At 35.7% G+C, this 26,379-nt stretch overlaps 2 protein-coding genes across 2 annotated transcripts in view; one reads left to right on the plus strand and one right to left on the minus strand.

Moving 5' to 3' along the window:
* The window catches only part of LPIN2 (lipin 2), a 492,308-nt gene that overhangs the window by 118,201 nt on the left and 347,728 nt on the right, over positions 1-26,379 (plus strand). The gene's annotated exons all lie outside the window — the stretch shown is intronic.
* Positions 1-26,379, minus strand: part of SMCHD1 (structural maintenance of chromosomes flexible hinge domain containing 1) — a 78,986-nt gene that overhangs the window by 16,813 nt on the left and 35,794 nt on the right. The window contains exons 20-34 of the mRNA XM_069853896.1: positions 25,078-25,222; positions 24,781-24,877; positions 21,766-21,838; positions 19,974-20,113; positions 18,988-19,122; positions 17,915-18,142; positions 17,067-17,215; positions 13,507-13,595; positions 12,247-12,365; positions 11,345-11,512; positions 10,113-10,238; positions 7,204-7,283; positions 5,565-5,722; positions 1,070-1,185; positions 563-624 (exon numbers count right to left, since the gene is read on the minus strand). Coding sequence (XP_069709997.1) covers positions 563-624; positions 1,070-1,185; positions 5,565-5,722; positions 7,204-7,283; positions 10,113-10,238; positions 11,345-11,512; positions 12,247-12,365; positions 13,507-13,595; positions 17,067-17,215; positions 17,915-18,142; positions 18,988-19,122; positions 19,974-20,113; positions 21,766-21,838; positions 24,781-24,877; positions 25,078-25,222 — 1,885 coding nt within the window. The remainder of the gene's footprint in view (positions 1-562; positions 625-1,069; positions 1,186-5,564; positions 5,723-7,203; positions 7,284-10,112; positions 10,239-11,344; positions 11,513-12,246; positions 12,366-13,506; positions 13,596-17,066; positions 17,216-17,914; positions 18,143-18,987; positions 19,123-19,973; positions 20,114-21,765; positions 21,839-24,780; positions 24,878-25,077; positions 25,223-26,379) is intronic.

A 26,379-nucleotide genomic window follows, 5' to 3' on the forward strand; every position in this document is an offset into this window, starting at 1 on the left:
TGCAACAACAACTTCTTTCCAAATTTAATCACTTGGCTTGAATTTGCATTAAATCTGAGTAGCTAATTCCTTCTCTTACTCAGAAAGTGTACACAAGTCCAAGTTGGGTAACTTGAACCAGTGGCCAAGGTTGAGTATAGCGAGACAGAAAAGAACCAGAGTGCAGGCTACTGGCAAAGAACCTCTAATATCAAAATAAGAAGGGAAGACAGATGTCTGCACTTCTGCTGCTATAAACAGAACTTTACCTAGCAAGGAAGGCCAAATAGCATCCAGATACTGATGCAGTGTTTACCAAGGGATAGCAGTGACTTACAAATACTTAAGATATTTTTGAGGAAATGCAAACAGTCTCTGTCAAAACTGAGACATTACTCTAAGAGGATGACTTGTAGGACTCTATGATACTAATTCTATAACATATTGTTATTATCAAAATCTAACACTCGTTTCTATTTCAAACTATGATCCTTGAGGTCCCTTCCCACCCAAACTATTCTATGATTCTATGTATTTTATACAGTAAGTTGCATCAGTAATTATAAAATAAATGCTGCTATACCTGAAATAAAAGAAGCCATCTTCCTTGTCATCCTTCACTTTACTACAGCTAAATGTTGCAACCTGAAAAGATGCATAAAATTTAACGCAATATACAGAAAATTAAAGTACCTTACTTGTAATATGCTATGAAGTCTTAATACTTTGCAGTACCAATAGCACATATTATTCAATGAGATCACCTGTAATTTAGACACTAGTTTCATATTCTTAATTCTCAAACTTTTCTTTGCAAAATACCGGGTGGCAACTTTTAATAGTTTCCCTGCTATAAGTGAGCTTCTGCAGAGCAGTAGTAATTTTGTCCTTTCTATAGTCTTGACATTTGAACAGTCTGACAACTTGTAACAGCATAGATACTGATAAACAAATACGACAGCTATGTAATACTTGTTATTTAAAATCTATAACAGAATACTGATGTAACTTAAGAAAATTTTCCATTGCAAATGTTTGTTCTATGCCAGCATTTTGAAACCCATTTTAAAAATGCATTTTGATGACTTACATCAATTGGTATCCTAGTTCCGCTGCTCTGTGTTTCCCACATTTTCATAGAAATTCGTGCTGGATTAATATTTCTAATAATGTTGTCATCTTCAGAAAGAACACTAACCATAAAATCTGTAGAATGAAAGACGACATTTTTTTAAGATTATTTTTATTCAGAAGTAAGATGACCAAACTCCATGAATTTCTGTGTCTCTGGATCTCCCTCATACCTAGAGGAAAACCACACAAAACCTGCATTCCAAATAGAATACAAATGATAAAAAAAAATGAAACCAGAAATGGAAAAATCTTCTCTCCCATGCCCTGTAATTTGACAATCCTTAGGAAAAACCCCACCTAGTCTATCCAATGGCTCCTTTTAAAAAAGGCCTCAAATTTCAGGTCTCCTTTCCCAGATTATCAGTCTTATCAAAATGGCAAGCCAGGCCTTCTTGCTTTCAGGAAAGAAAAATCATTTGCTAGTTAAGTGTCTGATTTCTTCCTTCAAGGATAGGAGATGCAGATCTCCCTCTTCCTTCAAAATTGTTTTAGACATTGAAACAGAATCACTGAATGTGCTGAGTTTGAAGGGATCCACGAGGATCACCGAGTCCAGCTCCCGTCACTGCATAGGACAACCCCCAAACTCACACCATGTGTCTTAGGGTGTTGTCCAAATGCTTCTTGAATATAGTCAGGGTTGGTGCCTGTTTCAGTGCTCCACCACCCTCTGGGCAAAGAACTTCTTCCTAATATCCAATCTAAACCTCCCCTGGCACGTCTTCCTGACACTCCCTTGGGTCCTATCATTGGCCATCAGAGAGAAAAGCTCAGTGCCTGCTCCTCTTCCTTCCCTTGTGAAGAAGCTGTAGACTGTGATGAGGTCTCTCCTCAGTCTCTTCTCCAGATAAACAGACCAAGTGACTTTTAGCCACTCCTCACACGGCTTCCCCTCTAAACCCTTCACCAACTTTGTGGTTCTTCTCTGAACACTCCCCAGTAGCTTGATATCCTTTTCATACTGTGGTGCCCTGAACTACTGGATAGAAAGGTGGAGTTGGAAAGAAACTGTTCCAACAGCACTCCCACTTTCCCATCTATTAGCCACACTGTGACAAAAAGCTATGAATCTAAAGCTGGCTATGAATCATACTCTGGCTATGAATCTAAAGCTGAGTTTGGCTACTTTTTAGAGACTAATGTCATATATTCTGTTAGAAGCAGGATATAGGGACACAATTCACTCCTTCATTTGCTATTGACTGTCCAGGGAGGTTATTCTCCCTCTGTACTCGGCACTGGTGAGACCGCTCCTCGAATCCTGTGTTCAGTTCTGGGCCTCTCACCACAAGAAGGATGTTGTGGCTCTGGAGCGAGTCCAGAGAAGAGCAACGAAGCTGGTGAAGGGGCTGGAGAACAGGCCTTATGAGGAGTGGCTGAGAGAGCTGGGGTTGTTTAGCCTGGAGAAGGGGAGGCTGAGGGGAGACCTCATTGCTCTCTACAACTACCTGAAAGGAGGTTGTAGAGAGGAGGGTGCTGGCCTCTTCTCCCAAGAGGGAATGGCCTCAAGCTCCACCAGGGGAGGTTTAGGCTGAACATTAGGAAAACATTTTTCACAGGAAGGGTCACTGGGCACTGGAACAGGCTGCCCAGGGAGGTGGTTGAGTCACCTTCCCTGGAGGTGTTTAAGGCATGAGGTGCTAAGGGGCACGGTTTAGTGTTTGATAGGAATGGTTGGACTCGATGATCCAGTGGGTCTCTTCCAACCTGGTGATTCTATGATTCAGCAGGCAAAATATCATGCTTGTCATTTTTAATTTTGATCTGAAAAATTTAGCTTTTCCTATATATTCCATAGGAAGTTTAGTGGTCTGAAGAAAATGGAATCCAAACTAGAATAAAGCTATCCTTCTTCCAGCTGAAAATGTGAACCAATCACTTCGACGCTAAAATTACAAGTGGATTTCACGCATGCAATTGAAGCTGTACTGCTCATGTAGAACTGAACTTTGCACTTTAAGGAAGGACTGGGCTGTGATACAAAATTCAGGCATGACTTCCTTCAAGATTACAGTGCCAGTCCTCAGGTGTACCTGAGTGCCCCAGTAAGTCCAATAATTAGGACGGTAATTAAATATGAGGCTTTAAATAAGGAATTCAATATTTGATTTAATATCACAGTTTAATGCCATGGATACTATGTTATCTGCTGAAAAAAATGTTTCAGTTCTCTTCCTCTTTCAAGACCTGGTTTATTTATACTACACATTATATTTGAAAAATGGCTTTTTCGCAGACAGGCTGGAGCTAGATAATCATTAAAGGTCCCTTCCAACCCAAACCACTCTGTGATTCTATAATACTACAGTATGCTTCCTGTAGGCAAAACAAATACCTTGTGAATTTAGTTATGTTCAAAGCACTGAATGGAGTATTTTAAAGAACAAAAAAACCTCATCCATAAAAATGTTGGCTCATCAAGTTACTACAGCATAACTATTATATTTGAATATGAACCTTCTTTGGTCAATAAACAAGCTTCCATACCACAGACCTCATATTTGTGGAAGGTATTTTGCTTCTCAACTCCCGGTATTAAACTTAAATCCTTTTTGTTCTAAATTTGGAGTAAATGTTGCAAGTATTTCATACAAGCTTGGGATACAACAAATGGATTTGTATGAAGCAGAGTTTCTCATTATTTTCCACCTCTGAGAGATGTTTGTCACATTTACAATGGAGTACAGCGAATAAGTGGGAAAAAATCAGATGCTTGTGCTGAAATCACACCGTGAAACAGCAACAGAACTGAAAACACTCCTTAGAGAGACAACTTCTTTGGTTTTAAGTCCACCTAAAGGCATGGGAAAGACAAAAGCATAGGAAGGAGTGTCACGTAACAGCTTGCTTTAGAAGCCTTTGGATAAAGAACTTGCCAAAAACTCTGCAAGAAACCAAGTACTCTTTATCAGCAGGATCACTTCCCTTCGCACAATTGTTGACTCCTTCGAACACATGTGCAAGGCACCACCTTCCACTGCAAAAGTCATGTGGCTCCCAACGTGCTTCCATTTCTACATTTATCTATGTACCAACTTATTTATGTTCTTTATATTCCTTCTAACAATGGCCCAATACTGAAAACATATCTACTGATCAATAGTTCCCCTGACCTCTCCTGAAACTTTTGAAAACTGCATAAAATTTGCCAACTTAATTTACTCCTTTCAAATAAAGGCAAAGGCAAATCGTATTAGCATATCAGAGCTAGTAACTTATAAATTATTTCAGGCATGAAATCACTAATTCTTCAGTGGATACCATTCAGCATAGGAAATTTGTTAGTATTTACTTCATCAAATAGGTATAAAAATCATCTGCTGAAGACTCAAATGTGTTTTTTAAATTTTTTTGTCTTTTTTTAAAACCATGTATGGGATTGAATGGGAATAAAAAAAAAAAAAAGCTTGGAAATTGCCTTGCACTCCTTCACTGGTCCCACTGACAAAATACAGCAGGCTTCCAAAGTCTCAAGTGTTTTTTGGTATTAATTACAATAAATTGTTACTGAAGTATTTTTTTGCCTTCCTTAATATGGTATTCTATTTAAAGTGACAGAATCTACTTGTTTTCTATTTAACTTATTTAGACAGAACTGCAGCTTTAGGAGGATTGAAAATAGTGTTACTGCAAATTAGACATGAAAATTTTCTGGAAGAAGGGCTACTAAATTTCTAGACCTCACTGGCAAATTCAGAATTCTATCTGCCATGGTTATTGTGAAGACAACTTATTTCCTGATTAGTGGAATAAGACAGTATAAGTCTCATTCATGTCAAAAGTTTCCTTATAGGAACAAGTAGATCTTTCAAATGCCGTCTTGCTTTTAGCAAAAGACGTTTCCTCATGGTCATAACTTGCTTTTCTTTATTTGCTTTCCTTATTGAGAATACTACTGGGATATAACAAGAAACACTGGTTTTTCTTTTATGACGCAGAAGCCTTAGTTGGAAAGCAAAGATCAGCCTGTTTTGAAAGAATATAGCAAAAAAGAAGTGTCCCTGGCGTACTTCTGATCATTTTTTGCTTCTCTTGGCTCACAGTTGGCCTATAGTTTCACAGCTACCTGCTTTGTAACTATTCCACAGAAAATGACATGAAGGAAAACATGCATGAACTAGCTCAGATCATCTTTTGGGAAGATCCAAAACTGAAATATGGTATTTCACTAAGGACAGAGAAGAGATTCTGAACTTCTGCCATGTATAGACAAATAAATCAAATCATTTTGAACAAATAAATAAGAGGTCTTTTGAAATGCTTTCCAAAGATGATGCACGTATCTTTTCTCTTCAAGCATTACTGAAGCACTTCTGGCTGTTACAAAGAACAGAGACAAAACTGACTGGAAAAAAGGTAGAGAAAATAGACCAGGAGACACATCAAAATAGTTTTTCAGAGGTTTACAAAGCTTGAGTGATGGGTTTCCACCAAAGATTCTTTATACTTACCAGGGAAGGTACCTCCTGCTGGAAAAAAAGTATTTTTGTCATATTTAACATTCAAGCAGACAGGTTTCTCAGGATCAGGCAGGACATTTAATGTGATTACAGGACAATCTAATGCAGTCTTGTTGTATAGGGCTTTAAGCTGCAAAGTGTGTTCTCCCCTGAAATATAAATCAAGCATAAATACTTTTATAAAATATCTTTTCTGAAATGACAACTTTCAACAGACTTCAAGTCTGAATCACGTACATAACAGCATAGTAAAAAAAAAAATCTAAAAGTTATCAGTAGTAAAGGGAAGAAAAAAATGCATATGTCAATGCAAAGTCAGACAAGTAAAATCGTAAGTTTAAGATAACTGCTTATTAAATTTAATTTTACGTTAATACTCATTAGCTAGATGTTTCATTGCCTCTCTGTAAGACACTAGCAACTACAGCTTTAAGTTGCAGAAGACAGTAAGGTTTGCTTCTAAAGAGCCTTCTGCTTTGGCAGTTTCCAAAGAGTGAATCTGCATACAACTCACATCTAACAAAGTGCATTCTAAGTATTTAATGACTTCATTGCTATAGAATAATCCTTTATTTAAACAGTACTAAAAACCCAGAATTTAAGTCTCCAAACAGAACTGGGAATATTATATTTAACAGCATAGAGGCTGTACTCCCCATCCAGTTTCGATTATGCTATAAAACGTACAATGATACTATTGAGCACACCTGTTTCTAACCTCCAGTAAAATATTGATAACTAATAATCATCATCCTTCTACCAAGACTCAGGCATCACAAATAAATGGTAGTGCTCGGTTTAAAATAGATTTTCTTCCAAACGTAAAGCAATATTATGGGTCAAATCTGCAGATATGAATGCAAAAATATTAACCACTATGAAATACCTCAAAAGTTTAAGAACAAGGACTTATTGCTAGCTTCTAAGCTACCTAAAGGCAACCTAGCCTTGTGAGAAAAGCTCAGGGTTACAGTGAGTGGGTAGTAGAACTGTGAAGGTGAGTAGGATATAACATTATGAATTTGAAAAGTCAGATGGGACACAGTAAGGTGAGCCAGTGACTAATGTGAAAAAGGAGGAGCCACAGGGCACATATCTGCAGGAAATGAGACTTCATTACTTCTATTACAAATAAGTAAAAATGAATACATATATTTAAAAATTTTTGGAGACTTTACTAAATTCTCTAAAACACTGGCTAGCACCCAGAGGAAGAGGGGTTTCAACACTCTTAAAAACATGCTCTTATTCTGAAAGCATAGTGTCTGGATTTGGTCACTCAAAGCTTGTACATTTCAAACATTAAGTGGTTTGTAATACCACTTGCACTAGGTACAGGTTGACAATTATCAGCTGTATTTTACCATGGCCAGAAAACACAGGATTCAGAAAATTAGAGCAAAAGCTTCTCAAAACAACAAAAGAAACAGCTACTGAATTTTATTTAGTTAAGCAATTAATTTCTTAAAGCTCACTATCTGGTCTTCCCCCAGCATATAAATAATAAACATTTGACCTTAGCTACAGATTAATTCTTCATAGGTACTTTATGAAATGTGCAGCTTAAATACATCTAAGTAAGCAATATCTCAGAATTCCATGTTTTCCAAATACAGTTTTCACTACTTACCGAGGTGCATGAATACTAATAACTCCCAGGTTAGCCCTACCACCTTCATCTGTTTTATGCTGCTGGTTTGAAGGAACAACCTGTCAAAAAAAATATTTTTTTTATTCTCTCAATAACACAGAAGGAGTATCAAGTCTTAAAATAAAATGTGTATCTCATTTGCCTGCACACTCTCTTCCCATTTGTGCAATAGCTTTTTAGTATTTTTGCACTCTAAATTAGGGAAAGATATACCATTAAGAATACAATATTAAGAATACAATATTAAGAGGTTTCAGAATTTTCTCTGTCAGTTTTTGAAGACAATAACTTTATCTGAACAAGGATATTTTTGATAATTAATATGTTCAAACACTTTGTTAATGTTATTTCTTTAATTGCTACTGATGCTATCATGTCATCCACTGCACATGTTAATCTGAGTATATTTTCAGATTCTAAAACCTTATACAAACTATTTATTCCTGTTTCTTCAGTCTTCATAGAGATTTCCAGGTAGTAAAAATTAAAGAATTATACAACTGTAGTAAAAACAACTAAGAGATCTGCATGTCTCTCCCTCTTCCCCCATTATTCACAGTGCCAAAACTGTAAGACTGCTAGACATCCTAGAGAAAAAGAGTTATGACAAACAATGAAGAACATTTCCTTATTTATCAAAACTCAATGACAAACAAGAACTAATCTCTGTACTGTAAAAAATAGCATTTAATCGAACTCTAATAGTGATAGAAAACTTCTTGTCAGTGTTGGTTTAGGATAACAACGCAAATGCCTGATATGATTCCTATTTACCTAGCATATTAAATCCATCTGATTCCAAGTCCTTTGAAGTCAATATAAATTCTATTATTGATTTAAATGAATTCTCACTGAATCCCATTGTTAGGAAGCAACTCCCCTTTAACTCACTGGTGTTCCTCAAGGTGTGTTTTCTCTGCACACTCTGTCTTTGCCGCTTTTACCTTCCTCAAACTGAAAATGAACCCTTACAATTGGCAGTACCATTAAATCATACTTGTCTTTACACATTAAGTGGCAGAACACTTATCACTTCATTTTCTATATCAACTACAACTTTTTGAAACTATGCACTCCGATGCAGCAGATACAGAATGGCTGTCCTCTTGTAGAAACAGGTGTGAATCTTAAAGAATATAATACAGTCTTAAAATAAGCTGAAGCTGTTTCTTATGCAAATGTGTGTGCACGCTACATCAGTTTTAGCTAAGAAACACCTTGTCAATGTATCAAAAGAACCTCAGACAGTAGCTTTAAAGTTTGGAGGACAGCAAAGCAAGCCATGGATATATTCTGAATTCTTCTGTAATGAACTCCTCTCTAACAAGGGAAATGAACTTTTTCATTGATGATATAATGCAACAATGTGGTGCAAATATTCTTCATTACCTGAGTCGTTTTTGACATTAAATTGCTTTTCCTTTTCTACTTCAGCACAAATTTCAGGTTGCAGACAACCTGTTTGAAATGCCAAGGCAAGACAATTCCCAAAAGAGGTTCTCAAAGATATTCATGAATACTAATCCAACATCTGTTCAGCAAATAGCAGTTGGTTGCTCTGCTAATGCATAAAACTAATTCTAAGAAATTATACTGGTGCTAAGCTCTGGGAGAGTGCACTGTAATGAATACATCATAACAATGATCCACCTTGGCTTTTAGAATACTTTCTCTTGCACACATCCCACTTGGATACAGAGCATACAGACTTTCTATGACATGGTGCTGGTCCTTTATGGAGGAGGGCATATCATCTGAAAAGACAGAGCAGCACAGCTACAGAGTGTTACCATCAAGGTTGTATGTACTCTCAAGAACAATGTAACTAGAAGCTCTGAGGAGCTGCAGGTGCCATCATATGGCAGTAGTTAAGGCAAACAAAAAAAATTCCAAACTATGAGGCAGGTTTCTATGGCAAGAGATTCAAAAGAGCTAAAAGAAAAATGTTCAACATAAAAAGAAATTTCCTTAATCTAATAAAAATAAGTAATAGGAGCACAGCTAAATTTTGGGAAAGGTGTGGCTGTGGCACAGCTCTTGGAGGTGAGCAAAAGAAAGTTCTTGTCTGTTGTGCGTTCTGAGAGAACTGAGGGGCACAAGTGATGACAAACAGAACAAAAAGGGACCAAGGCCAGTCCTGCATGAGAAAATGTCACATCCAGAGGATTAATATATCCTGTGTTGATAACGTACACATTCATTATAAAAGTCTCTGCACTGACAGTTAGGAACATCTGACAGATGCCCCCTCTTCACCCCTCCCCCCCCCCAATAACATGAACCAAAACTATAATGAATACTCTGCCAAACTCCTTTCTTTGTACAGACTAATATGCAGAACACCCAATACTCCTACTTCACACATGGAGAGGACAGTAATCACTTAAATTTGGGTTAGATTTGCATCCTATTATTTTAAATTAGTTTATATCACCAACAGTTTTCACAGGGATAAGCAAGTAGGAGGCAAACCTACATACAGACAATAAGTCATACATTCAGGAATAACCAGATAAAAATGCCAGTTTGGACCATATGGCCATTATTATTATACAGTAAATAACTTCAGATGAAATGGAGAATGGGGTGGCGTGGTGAGCATGCAGAATTTAGCAAAAGGTTCAGCGGAAAATCCGGAACGTATACTAAATACACTTGGACACTGTACTATTGGACTGTTGTATTTGTGATTGTTACAATGAAAGAGAGCTGAGCAACCTACCCTGTTTACATTACTCATTGAGACTCTATTATGAGATTAATTATTCTTTTCTGCACTTACAATATTTTATTAAATTTTCAAGAAATTTCTTGAAAAAGAAGATAATGTAGACATGACAACAGAAATTGGTGTTAAATAAAGTTCACATAATAAGGCCTACGCTTACCTTTAAGTTGCTGCTCTTTATAAGGCTGATTTTGACATTAGGTTCAGAAGATGGATTTCCCCACTGATCACACAGTTGAACTATAAGGGGCTTCTGCAATTCTCTACCATTAATCACTGCAACAGGCTGGAAAAGATACAAATGCATTCTGTTCCAGGTGTATCAGACATTCACAGCAGGTCATGAATCCCTAGAGCAATAGTGTCTGCCTTTTCCATAGCACTTACCTCCCATAAAACAGCTAGACTATTACAGAACTGTAAAACTCCATGACGTATTTCTAGAGATTTCCCATTTACATTCTCTTGTAATTACAAAATGCAATACTTGAATTGAATTGCATGGGTTACTTGTGTTGATGTGAGTAAAAGGAAGGACATGCTTCTGAAGAAGTTTATCAGTTTTCTTTTTGTAGAAAGAGCAAACCATCTAAACCTTTTATCTTCTGATATACCTTGACAGCTTTCTAGAGAATAAGTTATGATAATTCCTGCACCTTTTGGTTTATACGCCAATCTTTATTCCTGTTGTCTACTCAGAGATCTATAGTCTTTTTCCTGCTTCCACTCTCCTATTTTGCTTTCTGCTACAAATTCAGCACTATCATCTGAATAGCCAACATAAACACTGAAACATAAAAAAAACCCAAACAAATAAATGGATGGTACCAAAATCTTCATACTTTTCATTTAAGTACTGCACTACCTTCCTCACTTTCTGACTGTAAACACTTGTAAACTTAAGTAAATTTGGGACTGCCTTCTTACATTCTATACACTGAAAAATCCCAGAAACAGATAAAGAAGAGGTGAGCTGCCAACAAGTACCACCATTACTGACAGTATCTTTGCTGAAGAGCAGTGCATGAGTGTTAAGATCCAGCCCACAGTTAAGTTAAACTGAAATACATCTGCAGAAGGGCAAATGGGATAGAATAAACAGTTAAAGTGATACGATTACCTATTGTATGAAAACTGTTTCACATCTACAGTCCCATTTAAAACATGTCTATGTAGCTGTACTATAAAATACTTACTTAATTTTGTTTTTGTTATGTTACGCTGTTGGAATAAAGAATGTCTCCATAGCCGTCATACTCAGACAATTTTTGTAAGTACTAAGAAATCAGGGTTTTCAGCTCTGCATCCTGTGCTACAAAAGCCTCTATCAACAAAAGACCCACTGACTCATGACCCCATTGTGTCTTTCCAAACAATATCTGCTCAACTTACCTTTTCTAACTCTGGCCAATCCACAAACTGTAATTTAGCAGGGAATCCTGCAGTTAAATTTAGTCTTAGAAAGTCAGAAAATTCACGCCAAGCGAAGCACAATTCTTTGCTTCCAATTGCACAAGGTTTAAACCGAATACCTGTTACTCCCATTGTTAGAGTACTTTCCTATTGAGAAATATAAAGAAGATTTTATCAAGAACAAATAAGGAGAAGTACAATTTATTAATCCTTTTCAATATGATATTTTAATATTTATCCTTCTAGACACTATTTGGTGTCTTTATTGTAAGGCAGTGGACTAAAAAGCAAGCTACAAATTCTACTCCTTTTGTTAAATATAAAGGGACTTCTTGTGTAAGAAATTATCAATTTCAAACTCAAGCTTTTCTCAGGAACCTGTTTGTCAATGTATAAGTTATGTGCAACTTATCACATCCAACATATTTTAAAAGGTATAGAATGCATTTTAGATTAAACTATGACAGACAATATCAGTAGTATGTTCACAAGGTTCAGCAGTATGTTCTACAAGGTTCTTCAAAAGATCATAACACCAACTGTACCACAATAAACAAACACAAAAGAAATGACTAAAAAGAAATTAGAAGAAAAGATATAGAACAACCTAGAAACAAAGAAAACCTGACTCAAGCATGAAGTGAACTGGCCCCCATATTGTATAGCTACAGCAGTGATAAGGTTTTTAACAGATGTTGCTGTATTAATTAGAACAGGTTCATATGATTTTAATGCCTAAGCCTCTATCTTCTCACAGCTTATCAATTAGTGTTTAATTTTACTACCTTTCCGCAGTTTTGGTTCAATTCTGTGTGATGGAATTAAGAAAATTACCACACAAAGGCCACATAGGCATAAAATATATAACATCTTATAAATACCTGCCAAGTTATTTTCAAATTTGATTTGTCAAGTTCAGGCCCAGCAACTCCTAGGGAATTTACACATGCAGATGTCACTGTCTGAACCTGATTTCCATACTGATCTGTAATCATTACCTCTGTTAAAAAAAAGACGATGATTAGAATTATTACCTCAGCAGCTGCTTTAATGAAACACTATACAAGATACAGAATACAAATGTACGCAACACACACACAACACAGAGAAAACGGACATGACTATCACTGATTTCCAGAATGGCTGACATTGGAAGGGACCTCTGACGTCATCTGGTCCAACATTCCTACTGAAGCAGGGCTAATTAGAGCCAGTTGCCCAGGACCACGTCCAGACAGCTTCCAGTCATTCTCTAAGGATGAAGACTCCACAATCAATCTGAGTAACCTGTGCCAGTGTTTGGTCAAACCCACAGTGAAAAAGAAATTCCTGGTTTTCCGAGGGAACCTTCTCTGTTTCACTTCGTGCCCATTGCATCTGATCCTGTCACTGGATACCAATGGGAAGAGCCTGGCTCCATCTTCTTTATACCTAGTCCTCAGGTATTTATATACATTGGTAAGATCCTCTCACCTTGTAGGTATAAAGAGTATAAAAGCCCCCACGTCTATATACTCATAACACATATTTGTACTTCCCAATTTTTTAATACAAAAATTATTTCATGCTATAAATTTAAAAGGAAAAAAAAACCCTTAATGAAAGTTGTTTTTCAACCTGTTAGTTTGTCCTATGCACTTTTCTTTGTTCACACACAAGCTCTTAATGACCCAGAACACTAAGAATTTTTTATTTCTTACTATACAATGTAGTAACTACATACAGAAACCAAATGAGATTGAGAACATTGATCCCTAACATGCCTTTATCTTAGGTTAAAGTTAACCTTAAGATGTTTCACTTTGAAGTAGGTGCCTCTGAAATAGTCTGAATGCTGTTATGACCTGTAAGATTTCAGTAGACACAAACTAAAGAGAAATTTACAATTTAAGCTCAGTTTGATGAATATCTCAATGTACAAATTAAGGGCAAATTATATCAGAGAGTCACTCCAGAACTGTGAAATGGCAATTAGAGAAGGCTGATCATCATTTCATGAAAGAGAAATTAAGCCTGTTTTTCACATTTAAATAAGTGAAGATAATTCACTCTTGATGACACCTGTATACACAACAGGCTAATTAGGTTCAAAGAAAAAAGAAATGTATCTTACAAGAACTGAAGAATACGCACATACTCACCAACTTCACTTTGTAGTTCTTCACCCATCTGCAGTGTGTTTGGTCCTTTTAATTTACATTTAATGTGCTTGGGTTCATCAGGAAGTGGTCTGAGTCAACATATGACAATTGACTTACAAACATTCTCATGAAGGTAATCAGTCATAACATAATAGCAGGCATGATAAAGCACACAGAAGTTATCACTCATTTGTGACTGCAATTTTTTTTTATCGTTGCACATATTTAGAGGATCAAGCCTCAAGTGGACACAAATTACATAGTACCTTTGACCTCAGTCAGGTGGAGCTTTATCAGACAATGCTTACATAACAAACCACAGTAATGTTATGGATTTTACCTTATCTGTAGTAACTTGCCTACCAGCATTTTACGACAGATCAGATCATTACCCAGATAAAACAGAATTCAAGTTTGGAGTAGTTTCAATCTTGAAAAAGAACATCCCCAATACTTTTAGGCCAAACATAACATAGAACTGTCAACACATTAAAATACACCTATTCCTGTAAAACGAACTATATAAACATTAGCCCTGCTATGTACATAAAAAGCTATCACAGTTTCCCTTGCTACAAAAATATTTCCTCTCTTAACGCCCTGATTACAAGTAACATAGCTGAAAATTATTAGTTTTCCCTTAAACAAAAACCAGAGCACATTACAAAATACTGAGAAGATGAACAAACATAAAAAAAAAAAGAAAAATCAGACTTCCATCTCCTCTTCTGCTATGACAAAGTGGAAGTCATCAACCTGACTCTGCCTAACACTAGCCTCTTGAAAAATACTTCCTGGGGTGATTTTAAACAATCTCAGACTTTCCTTCCATTAACTTGATGGAGGTAAACATATGTTATGTGCTGGCTCTCCAGATATTTAAGAGTTATCTGACACTCTAAGTTATTTAGGAGTTATCCCACAAAATGTTTTTCTTTCTTCTATGTGTTCCAAGCTAAAAATTACATTGAAAGCTTTAAAAATCCAATTAGAGTGACATCGAATTATTCTATTGTACGTGTCAAAAAATTAACTCCTAAATAGTAGGTTGGTGCAAAAATAATTGCTACTTCTGGCATTGTAAAAAACTGCGATGCTTATTCTGAATTAATTTTTTTTTAACTGTGTTTGTGTAGTATGCCATTTTAAAGTATGAAATTTTCTCTACTTATTCAGGCTAATGTTTTTGTTTTCACTGTTTTCCTTTTTTTATGTCACATCGGCAAATTCTGGAATTCTCAATATAAGAAGGATATGGAGTTGTTGGAATGGGAGGGCTACAAAGATGATCAGAGGGCTCGAGCACCTTCCATATGAGGACAGGCTGAGAAGTTGGGCTTGGTCAGCCTGGAGAAGAGAAGGCTCCGAGGAGATCTTATAGCAACCTTCCAGTACCTGAAAGGAGCCTACAAGAAAGCTGCAAAGGGACTATGCATAAAGGCTTGTAGTGATAGGATGAGCGGGAACGGGTATAAACTGGCGAGGGGCAGATTTAGGCTTGATATAAGGAAGAATTTCTTCACCATGAGAGTGGTGAGGCACTGGACCAGGTTGCCCAGGAAAGCTGTGGATGCCCCAACCCTGGAGGTGTTCAAGGCCAGGTTGGATGGGGTCTTGGGCAGCCTAATCTAGTGGGATGTTCCTGCCTATGTCGGGGGGGTTGGAACTAGATGACCTTTAAGTTGCCTTCCAAACCAAATTATTCTATGATTCTATGATATCCTTCTGTGGCAGACAACAGACACTTGCTGGCCAATATTGAAGTGAATGACAAAAAACAACTCAAAAGTTTGCAGACAAACTAAATGCTGTTTATTCAACGGCTGTTTGACATTTGTACCAAATTGGAAAATCAAAAAAGCTTGACAAATGGGCGCTGCATGAGCTTGACAAATGTCAAAAAAAACAGCCATTACAAAGCCTGCTCTGCATTTCTCTTGCACAACAAAAATGATCCATTCTCTGATCACATTGTGACAAAAAATGGATTCTGTGATGTAACTGCGCAACTACTGTAGTGAGGTGAAGCACGAAAACACTTCAGAAACCAAAGTTGCATGAAAAGAAGGTTATGGTCACTGTTTGGTGGTCAGCAAATGGAATTGTCCACTATAACTGCATGAATCCTGGTGAAAACACCACAGCAGAGAAGTACTGCCAGGAAAATAGCAAAATGCATCAAGAACTGCAATGTTTACGTCCAGCATTGGTCAACTGAAAAGGACCAGTTCTTCTCCACTGACAGCACCCGAGCACGTGTCTGGCAAACGACTCAGCAAATGCTACACAAACTGGGCTACAAAACTCCACTTCACTCAGCTTACTGACCAAACCTCTTTTCCACCGATTATGATATTTTTAAGCATCTCAATAATTTCCTGCACGAGGTTTTCCACAACCATGCAGCAATTAAAAACACTTTGGAAGAATTCATCAGTTCCAGTACCTCAGAATTCTATGATACCAGAATAAAGAGACTTGTTTCTTGTTGGCAAAAATGCATAGACTCCAATGGTTATTTGATTAATAACATTTTAATCTAAGCTGAGATATGTGGCTTTAAAATTGATGGTTTAAAGCAGCAATTATTTCTGCACCAACCTAATAAAGTTCCCTGATTTGAGACTCCTTATAGATGACAAGCAAAAATGTATTAAAATATTTGGTAAATCAATTCACTGTTCTAATTCCTTTCAAGGAATTGATATGAGAGGTATCAATTCAGTCTGCTTATCTCCTCCACTTAAACCAGAAAACAATACTTAACTGAAAATCTTTGTCTCTGACAGTGCTGCATCAAAGACATCTTTTTGCAAGTATTAAGCGCCCAACATTTTAAAGAATCTTAATACTTGGTCATGTAATTTTTGTTTTTCTATTGCAGACCTGTGAAATGTTTAATTGCTGCAAATTTACTCCTGGCATCAATGTGTTGTGAACTAGTTACTTTATTTTAAACTATTAAGAACACAAGAAGAACATTAAAAAAATTTAGAATCAGATTAATCTTAAAAAACTTTATATAAAGATACAGTAAGTAGAGCTAACTGCCTAGCCTCACTAAGAGTGATTAAAGAAACAATTTTAAAGTTTAAACCATCAGTTTTGACTGAGATACTAGATGCAGGCATCTAGCATTTGGCCAGATATATACTGTCTTTAGCTTCAAATTAATAACCTTTGTAAGGGTAACAATTAACTTAATGATATTTCTCTATAGTACCCAGTGATCTTACTTCTCAGTAAAACTATTCTATAAGCTATCGTTTACTGAAGGTTTTCAAAGACAGCAAAATCTACTTCAATGTGTGTATACTTCCAAAAGTGATTATAGGGCAGGATACAAACAGATCTTGATGGAGTCTTTCACATAGGTGATGTTCTCATCCGTAAACAATGTACCCCACCCCCCCAAGCAAACCTACATTCCCTTAGTAATTTGCCAACAGCTTTCATTATTTGTGCTTCTGTAGAAAGATTTTTTTTTTTTACCGCAAAGTACAGGTCTACAATCATTTGCCAACAACATAATTCATAAAAAAAATTTCAAATGAACAAACCTGACTGTGAATGCACTCTCCAAAGACACGTGGTCATCAAGATAAGTGATTAAACAGTAACGTAAATCTTTTACTGATGTTGGTACTTTTACATCAGGTAATAATCCCTGAATCAACTGTTCTTTGTTAATTCTTGGTGTCCAGTTAACCTAAAATGAAAATGTTTTAAATTAATCAAAAGCTTTATTATTAATGACTAGCTACATGATACATTGCTTGTCATTCCAAATACTCTTAAGTAATGTACAGGCAACAGAACCATTGAACCAAAAGCCAGTGCATTTCCCAACAGCAACCAGTGCTATTTTCCCAAGTATAGAAAATCACTCTAAAAAGACTCCAAACAAAAAAACCCCACATGTGAAGTTTCCCTCTTTTATCTTGTATTAGGAAAAATCTGATTCCAAGAAATCTCACCAAAGAAGGGGCACATATTTGGCAAGGCTCTACCTTTGTAGTAGGCTCTTATGTACACAGACAGAAGGGTAAGAAAGGAAAGCGAATCTTCATGAAGGAGCATGTCTATACAAGGGTACTAAATACTGGGAAAATCCCCATCCTTACGAACCATAACTATGCTGGAATTATTTTATTGTGTTTAGGAGAAGCACTGGAAACTATTCACCTGTTTTTCATAATACTACCCTGAAGCATTATTTAACATTTCATTAAATGTCATTAGGGACATAATTTTAATAATTTTTTTTTTAAGACTGATTAAGCAGAGAGTGAAGTTCCCATTACAGTCCTGAGGAACACTATTTTGTAGCCTGATGTCTATTGATTTTAAAGAATCAACATTGTATCTCCCGCCCATATTACGCTGATGTTTACTCAAATGTACTTGCCTTGACTTTTTCTGCCATAGCTGGAGTTATGTGTATCTCCCTTTCTCCTTCATCATACATCTGAAATATAAGGTTGCGCATGGCACAACCAGCAACCCAGTGAATTTCATCCTGATGTTTAATTTGAATAGCTTTTTGTCCGTCCATACTTAAAACCTGCAGTCTTGCAACATGACTGCTAGGAAGAAGCTTAATAATCTTTTCCACTGGTGGCACATCTTTATAATTCTATAAATTGGAAAAGAAAAAGATATATAATATATTAAATATACATAGATGCATAAATATCATTCCATAATAGCCTATGGCACTACTCTGGATTACTAGGTGTGATCAGGTGTCCAAACATGAAATCAGCTTGATTTGCCAAAGTACATGGAAATAATATGCCAGATTACTTACAACTTTTAACAGATACCAGAAATGATGCTAGCTATTTAGAAAACATTTCTATTCCAAAAGCACTAAGTTATGAATTTACAAAATACTTGAGAGTAATCATAAGTATCCTTTCCTATAGGTCATCTCGCCATATTAGTATTTGTTTACACACTTTTCAGGGTAAAACACCATCAGTCTTATTTTCTCCAGAAGTGCGGCTCTCCTGACTACCAAAGAACTGGGATGCTCAACAGCATTTAAAAAAAATTCAAACTTCAAGAGCTTTAAGACTGAAACACCGCAAACACCTACTGATTTTTTTAACCTTTGAAAAAAATTATCCTTCATCACTAAAATTTTGGTGAACATGTTGTCATACAGATTCTGACTCTAAATGCTTATGCAATGAAGGAATTTTTTTCAAGAGGATCCCAGAAATAATGGAAATTTTCAACACACTTCAGGTATTTAAAAAATAAAGAATAAGAGATGAGAAGAAATAGAAAAAAAATCTTTGCCTTTTCATGATTTCCCAGAGAGGCAAAAAGGAAGACATCTGATTATCAAGCTTATGGTAACTAAAACAGTAACTTATAGGGGCTGATTCATGCAAGATTTCAGTACACTAGCAAGACAGTACAATAAGCTGTTTTCAATCTCTTTTTCATCCAAACATATCAATCAATACTTACAAGTACTTCAAACTTCGCTTTCAGCACCTGGTCTTTCTTGATATTCTGCACCTGTATAACTGATCCAGTCAAAATGTTTGTTCCTGCATTACTGCAGTCCACAGAATACACAGGAAGGTTTGGAGCACCTAAAAACTATTTAAAATATAAAATTGAACTTCATTTTTCTCTTACAGAACAACTAGGATTATTCCAGAAATGATTATTTGTACAAGTTTATATGTAAATATATGTAAATAGGATTATGTACAGAGAAATTTTGGTTTTGGTTTTCCAGAGATTTTGGTTTTCCAGAAGCCTGCAAAATCAACACCTATGTTTTTTTGCACATGATTAAGAGATGTGTGGGAGAAACTGTTTTGTATTAAAAAATAAACAGTCTCTTTTGCCATTCTGGCAATAAATTCAATGAGGCTGTTACTCCTTTACATTAATTTTCTAAAAATCACAAATTGAACAGAATTTAAACATCAAGCGCAGTGGGAAAAACATTTTTATTTGTTTGCCTGTTCTTGTTGGAAAACTGATTTCATTAGAGTTAAAAAAGTCACCTTCCTGAGTATAAAAAATAACTCTAGGTCCAAAAGGGCAACGGCATTTTACTCCTAAAAGCCCCAGGAACACCTGAAATCCTTTCTGAAATTAGATAAGTACTTGTGATAAATATTATCTAATATTAATTTTAGACACTAGACTTGCATCTTTGTCTTTAAAAAAAACCAAAACAAAACAAAGCTGTACGATGTTTATTTCCTGAACAAATTTTAGCACTGCGTACAGCAAATACGACCTAAAATACCTTGAAAACTGTAGCTAGGGCCAGGTTCTCGATTCTGAAATTTATGGAATGACACATAACGGATGAGGCAAGAGTTACAGTTATGGCTACTGAGCTACAGAAACTTCTGAAACAACCTCTTGTCACAGCTCTTGAACAAGGAAGCAAGTATCAAAATCCTTATGATACATAATAAAATGCAGTTTACCTTACACTGAACTACCAGCTTTGGCTGTGCTGTTATATTTCCTGATTCATCCAGTACTTCAGCCTGGAAGGGGAAAGCCGTACCATTTTCAATCTTTAGAATTTCAGAATCTGGTTTCACCTTCAATTGATGAGGAGGGCCTGTAAAAACACACAATTGCAGAATTGTGGTTATATTTAGACAACCTGTGAGACACTGGATTTCAGTTTTTGCTATCTCAAAATATTTTTAAAGCCAAGCTACAAAGATACTTGCAGTAAAAAATCCCAACATTTAGACTAATTCAAGAGTATTGGTTTATGCAATTCTAGACACTTGTCCTTCAATACACACCACCTACCAATCTTCTGAATTAGTTCAGTAAGGAGTAGTTAGACAAATATGGTGAACTTCAGCATACACAAGGTGTAAATACATTATAGTATAGTGCTATTTACATACTGTATAGATTCATACCAATAAAATAGAAGTTTGGAGCTTTCTCCTGATATGTTAAAACCAAAGACATTAATGTTGAGATATTTGATCAATCATGATGTGCAGCAGTTTAATTACCAAAGCCACTACAGCTACATCTTGCAGGCAAAGAAAAGCAAAAGCAAATGTTGGTATTATTTGGATAGTAAAGTGAAGCTATTTAACTAAGTTTACCCCATGGAACTTTATTTCATCAGTTTTAAGAAAAGAGAAGGTAGTAATGGATTACTACTAAAAGACAAGTTCTGAAGGAACAAAGAAGGCCATTTTTCAGAAACATCCTTTACGCATTATTCATTAAAACCTCCATTTCAAACTCACTGGTGGAAGAACAGGAAAGACAGAAATAGGTCTTATTGGGTCCTTCCTCAAAACACAGCTTTAAAAGCCAAGGCTAAGGCCCATGAGAAGGAAGAGGTTATGAAGCATCTCAACATTGCTAAAAGCAGAAGATTCTAATGAAGAAGCCTTCAGTCCAGGTAAATAACTAACCAATACATAATACAATCTTTCTCAGGTCAGCTTGTTCCACTCCATTTTCTACATGAAGCCCTAACTCCTTAGAAGATAAAGAATAATGGAATAAACTGTGCGCTACTGGCCTAACAAAGATTGAAGTACATTATTTCTCTGCAAAACGAGATGGGAAAGCCTCAAGTTTGGTAATATGGGAGGCCAAAAACCAGCCTTCAAACTATACTTTATCTCCAAAATCCAGGAAAAAACCCCCAAACACGTAACAAAGGATAATATGTATCACCCAGTATCAAGACATCCACAAAACATAAAATACTGGTAAGGCCAGTGGACTTAAAGACTTCTATGCTCCTCTTAAGGCATAGCTAACAAACAACACTAAAAATTCCAGACACAATCCCTCTGCTGGGGTAAGAAACTGAATGAGCTACTTATTCATTCACAAGATGTTTTCTACAGGAAGAACTGCACAAAGCAGATTATTACAGGTTAAAGGGCTTAACGCTGAAGAAAATCAAGAAGGTAAGAAATTCACTCATTCAGTGGTGCTAGGTTAGAAAAAGATTTAAAGTAATTTAAAAAGAAGAGAAAAATCAGTCTCAAGTTAGCAAATTCGAGCTGTTAGAAATGGCCAAGAGTGGGCTGTGAGTTTGATGTTATTCCTGAAAAGAATGACATGCCCTTAACTTTACTTAGTTTCAGTCATTGCTTGGATGAGCTAGAATATCTTGTTTTATGCCTTACTAAACATTTTGCTTTCTTGGGAGAAGAAGCATTCCATTAACAGTGTCAGAATAAAGTTCAATAGAAATTCACTAAATATTTTAAGGATACTTACCAGGCTGCAATCTTATTTTACAGGTTTGTGTGTCTTCTTTCAAACCAGGAAGAGTAACTTTCAGATTAAAGTTCTAACAAAAAGAATATTTTAAATATTAACCTTAAACAAAACCAGACCATAAATTACCTCAGTCATGTCAATTCATATATAGGTAAATTTCAGAAGTCTATCCAAAGTTTTTTGCACTGCTAGGTAAATCAGTTTGGGGTTTTTTTTTCCCCTGTAATAAAATCTGTCTTTTTCATGTTATTATCCCCAGAGATGCTCATTATAGTATTTGCATGTTAAAATACATGGTTCTGAAACCATTAAAAGCAGCTATTGTAACTTGCAGCTGCCTGCTTAGAGGATGTTTTTGTGGGGAAAAACTGGATCAGTTAAAAAAAAAAAGTAGTTTTAAATAAAGAGTCCTCGAGTTCTGTGTTCATTATTCCTTAGCTAATTGCCTGATGGAAAGCATCACAAATTATCCATCTCATCTTTGAATAAAGCCATAAGAAACACAACCACTGTAGAACTGTATCACTAAAACTACTTTTCACATTAAAATCAGAGAATGAAGCAGTCTAATCAATAATCTTAATAGCTCCAAATTCTTTTGGTTTGCTGGGCAAGAGAACAAGAAAGTGCAATGAAGCCTGGACAGGTGTATCACAACTGCAGTCATTTCAAACACTGATGGCTGGCCACACAGGTCCATGTAAGCTCTCCAGCTCTGACCAACCAGCCAACCATACCAGTCTGCCCGCAGGCCAAGCAGCAAGTACTGGCCCCACTAAATCAAACAGTGAATCATGAGAAAAGAAGAAGGCAATACATACTAAAACTACATGTTGGGGGACTGAAAAGAAAAAAAAAAAAAAGAAAGGAGAGGGGGAGAAAGGGCAGGAAGAAAATAAGGTAGGAAGTAAAACCATAGGATATCAGTATAACTGACAGCTGATACTTAATGTTAGTAAGTTGAATTATTCAGCAGATCATTCAATCAAGCTTTGTACTCATGCAGAAGACACTCCTCTTATGCTTCTCTTCTTTTAGTTTCAATATCTTTTTTGCGGTACATATTATACTTAACACTATCTTCTTTACCCTGCACTACATTCTGCCTCTAATTAATCAGTTTACATCTTTAACTTAATTTCTTTTAATCTTTCAACATCTGTGTTCTCTATAAAAGTTCTTTTCCCTTTATCTACTTTCCTTTTGCTTTCAAGTCTATACTGTAGAACTTTAAAATGGAAAAAAAAAGAAAAAAGAAATATTATTTATACTCTTTTCTTTACCCTTTTCCTGACTGTATTCTAAATGCTATAAAAGAACAGTCTTCTTGATATTGCTTACACACTTGTCTTAAAAATCTTCTCTTTGAATCCACCCACAATCAAAACATACATCTGTCCTGACTGGTTTGGGTGGAATTAAATCAATGACTACAGAAGTAAATGAAGTTTGCTTTCTCTTTCTTCTCTATAAGTGCTTCCTTCATTGATGCCTGTCATACTCTATTTCCACTTGGCACAATTATTCCTTCAACATTACTTTCCATACTTCTTTCTCCAAAAAACATTGACTATTTCTTCCATTTCTTCCTTTTTCTCTCATACACCTTCTTCTTCTAAATTCTTTCGAGAATCCCATTACTAGGTGTTTCTCTGAGATATTTTATCTGTTCTGACACCATTTCAAAATCAACTTTCAAATTGTTGATAATTTCTCCTATACTCATATTTGCTTATTTTAAACCAAGCACTGAAAATTACACTGTACTTAAGTTTTAAAATTATCTGTTGTTTTTACTCTGTTGTCCCACCGTGCTCCTTTTTGCCATTATTTTTCATTACCACCTTAAACAGTCCTTTTTGCATATAAATTAGAACCACGACTTTCAGTGCCAGTTCCTGTACTGTTTCCCACATTTTATGCAATTAAGCAATGTGAGTAAATAACACACCTTCCGTTATTATGGTATGGTATTACTTCTGTACTCTAAAATCCTTAAATGACTCTTGGTCTTTTCCCACATCAAATTTACACCTTGACACAGCCTGGCACTTTTGCCCCAACACACTTCATTTCCCATAATTCACCTCCATCTTCTGTCATTATTCTTGCCCTTCACCTTAAATTCTAAGCTTTATCTACAAAATATATTACATTCAATCCCTCCAGTTTTCAATAAGCAGGTGTATGTTTCCTCTTCTCTTTACACATCTTTCGTCCAACAACATTATTTGCTTTTTTCTAAACAACAGTTTCAAGAGTATTATCAGGTATGTTCAACTACCTCAGTTACTATGCTAGACTGCAAGACTAAATGAAAGGATTAAGATTTAGTTAGAATACTGTGTAAATATGCCATATGTATGATTTCTAAATTATTTTTTCAAATAATGAAATCTATATTTATCAGAAGCATTAAGATTTCTATATGAAAGAATCTTTTTGGTGTGTAACATATGCTGTTATTTTTATAGCAAATTATCAGCTTGACCAGGTGCTGAGGATCCATCAGTATTAGGCTGGATTTTTATGAGATATATTTGCTACAGAAGTGAAACCAGCATTTTGGAAATATCTAGGGAATCTTGAGTAGTTACCACCCATATTATCCATTACTACTCATCATCTCAACTCCAAGAATGAAATATTTCAATGTTCCCTATGCTATTTCAGTGGAAAAGCCACCAGGATGATTTGGCATAAAACAATTTCAATACCAGTTTAAAGTTAGACAAATGATTTAACATGCTTGGTACACCCTGCCAGACACCCACGTGTTGCCCAGCCCCTCCAGCTCCAGTCCCATCAGCTAACAGAGTGCGGCTGTGGGAAAGAAATTGCTCCAGGAAGAGCTGTAAGAGATCATTTGAAAATATCCCAAGAAATACCTGTAGTCATTAGTGTAAACCAAACTTAGATAACACTATGCGACAATCCATTTTACACAAACACTATTTGCTTAGAGGTTGTTTTTTAAAATATGTTACTTCAAGTTTAAATTCATCAGCCTACCTTGCCCTGGCAACTATTTACACAGCCTTTAGCAGTGACACCCTTAATGATGCACTTTGTTCCTGAAGTTATGTCTTGATACTTCAATGTCAATCCACTAGAAAAATACATATTAAACAAAACACAATCAATTTAAAAATAAACACAAAATAATTTCAGATATTCTTATGAAAATAAAAGCAAACATGCTAGTCCCAGTGTATCACTCAGAAAAACCACGAAGAATTACCGTATTAATGTCACATTAAAGACAAATAACAACAACAACACTAGTAATAATGGACATGGTTGAATTACCTAGCTTCAAGAACCGGTTTAATGCCAGCTGGCAACTGTGTTGCATGACCAAATTCATCCTGCAATTCCAAAGGAATATTAAAAGGTACTCCAACTCGAAAAGGAAGCTCCAAAAGACCCACTGAAAATTTCTCTGGTTTGCCCTCTAGGAGAAAAGATATATTTTTTTGAAGGAATTATGTGTGTTCATTGCTTTTTTCTTAATTAAGGCTGTAATTATGTAAAGTGCTTTTCAGCCTTGAAGTAAACAGGCTGTTCAGAATACTGATAACCAAACTCACGGTTTATTGATTGAACCTCTTTTTTAAAATTACACTAACATATAAACAATAGTTGCAATAGACTATGTCATAAGAAACATAATAGAACAGTCAAAAATTCACAAGTACTTTGAACACCAATATAGCACCTTAAAGTGGACAGCTTTTCTTAAACATTTAATTGCTTTAATATTGGTCAAATAAAATCAAAACATTTTTGTTCTACAACTATCTCAAAATTGAGAGATGAAGAGTAATGACAGGCATTTGAAAAAGAAATCTGAATGCATCTTTCCTATGAAATCTAGCCCTGCTAGACTGCCTCCAATTAGACACCAAAAACCGAAACAAAACAGAGCAGTACAACTGGGAACTCGTAAATCAGAGTAAATATTATGTGGAATAGAACTGTCTTGGCCAAGTAGCCTTTGAAAAAAGAAGCAATACAGTGCAATACAGAAGCAATACTAAAAATGTCCAATTATCTTTTGACTAGATGAAAAAGCAGCAACAGATAGAAAAGTTGGTTTTGGTGCCCCTTGCATTAAAAGTGCTAACTTATGAGCCCATTAGACTTTTAGAGTATATATTCCTTTCTGAAGAAATGCGTTCATTTCAGTTACTATGGCTGAAGGAACTTTTAATTGAAGGCTGCCATGGGGGGGAAGCCACAATACTATTGAAAAAGGAACTTTTATAATACAAAAATGCAACTTTGTAACTTTCAAGACTTAACTTTTTGCTTTCATAAATAGAGATAAAGAAGGAGCGGGCAAGGTTCACTAATGTATTCTTTCAGAGAAAGATATTTTGTTTTTCTTTTCTTGGAAATTCACAGAAGTATCTTGAGACTTCCACGCCAGGTTTTCAGACATAGTTTTAAATAATAACTCTTTTAAAGTAATGCCAAATATTTTTTTATGTATCATCATACAAGAATACCTCTTTCTATTCTGCCGATAATAATTTTGCAGAAGCTTTTAGAAGAATATGCTACAAAGAACTCTCTTCTGCCCAAAGGATTTGCATTCGAAGTCTCTAG

Source organism: Phaenicophaeus curvirostris, chromosome 3 (assembly GCF_032191515.1).
Source record: "Phaenicophaeus curvirostris isolate KB17595 chromosome 3, BPBGC_Pcur_1.0, whole genome shotgun sequence".
In the NCBI taxonomy this organism is placed as follows: domain Eukaryota; kingdom Metazoa; phylum Chordata; class Aves; order Cuculiformes; family Cuculidae; genus Phaenicophaeus; species Phaenicophaeus curvirostris.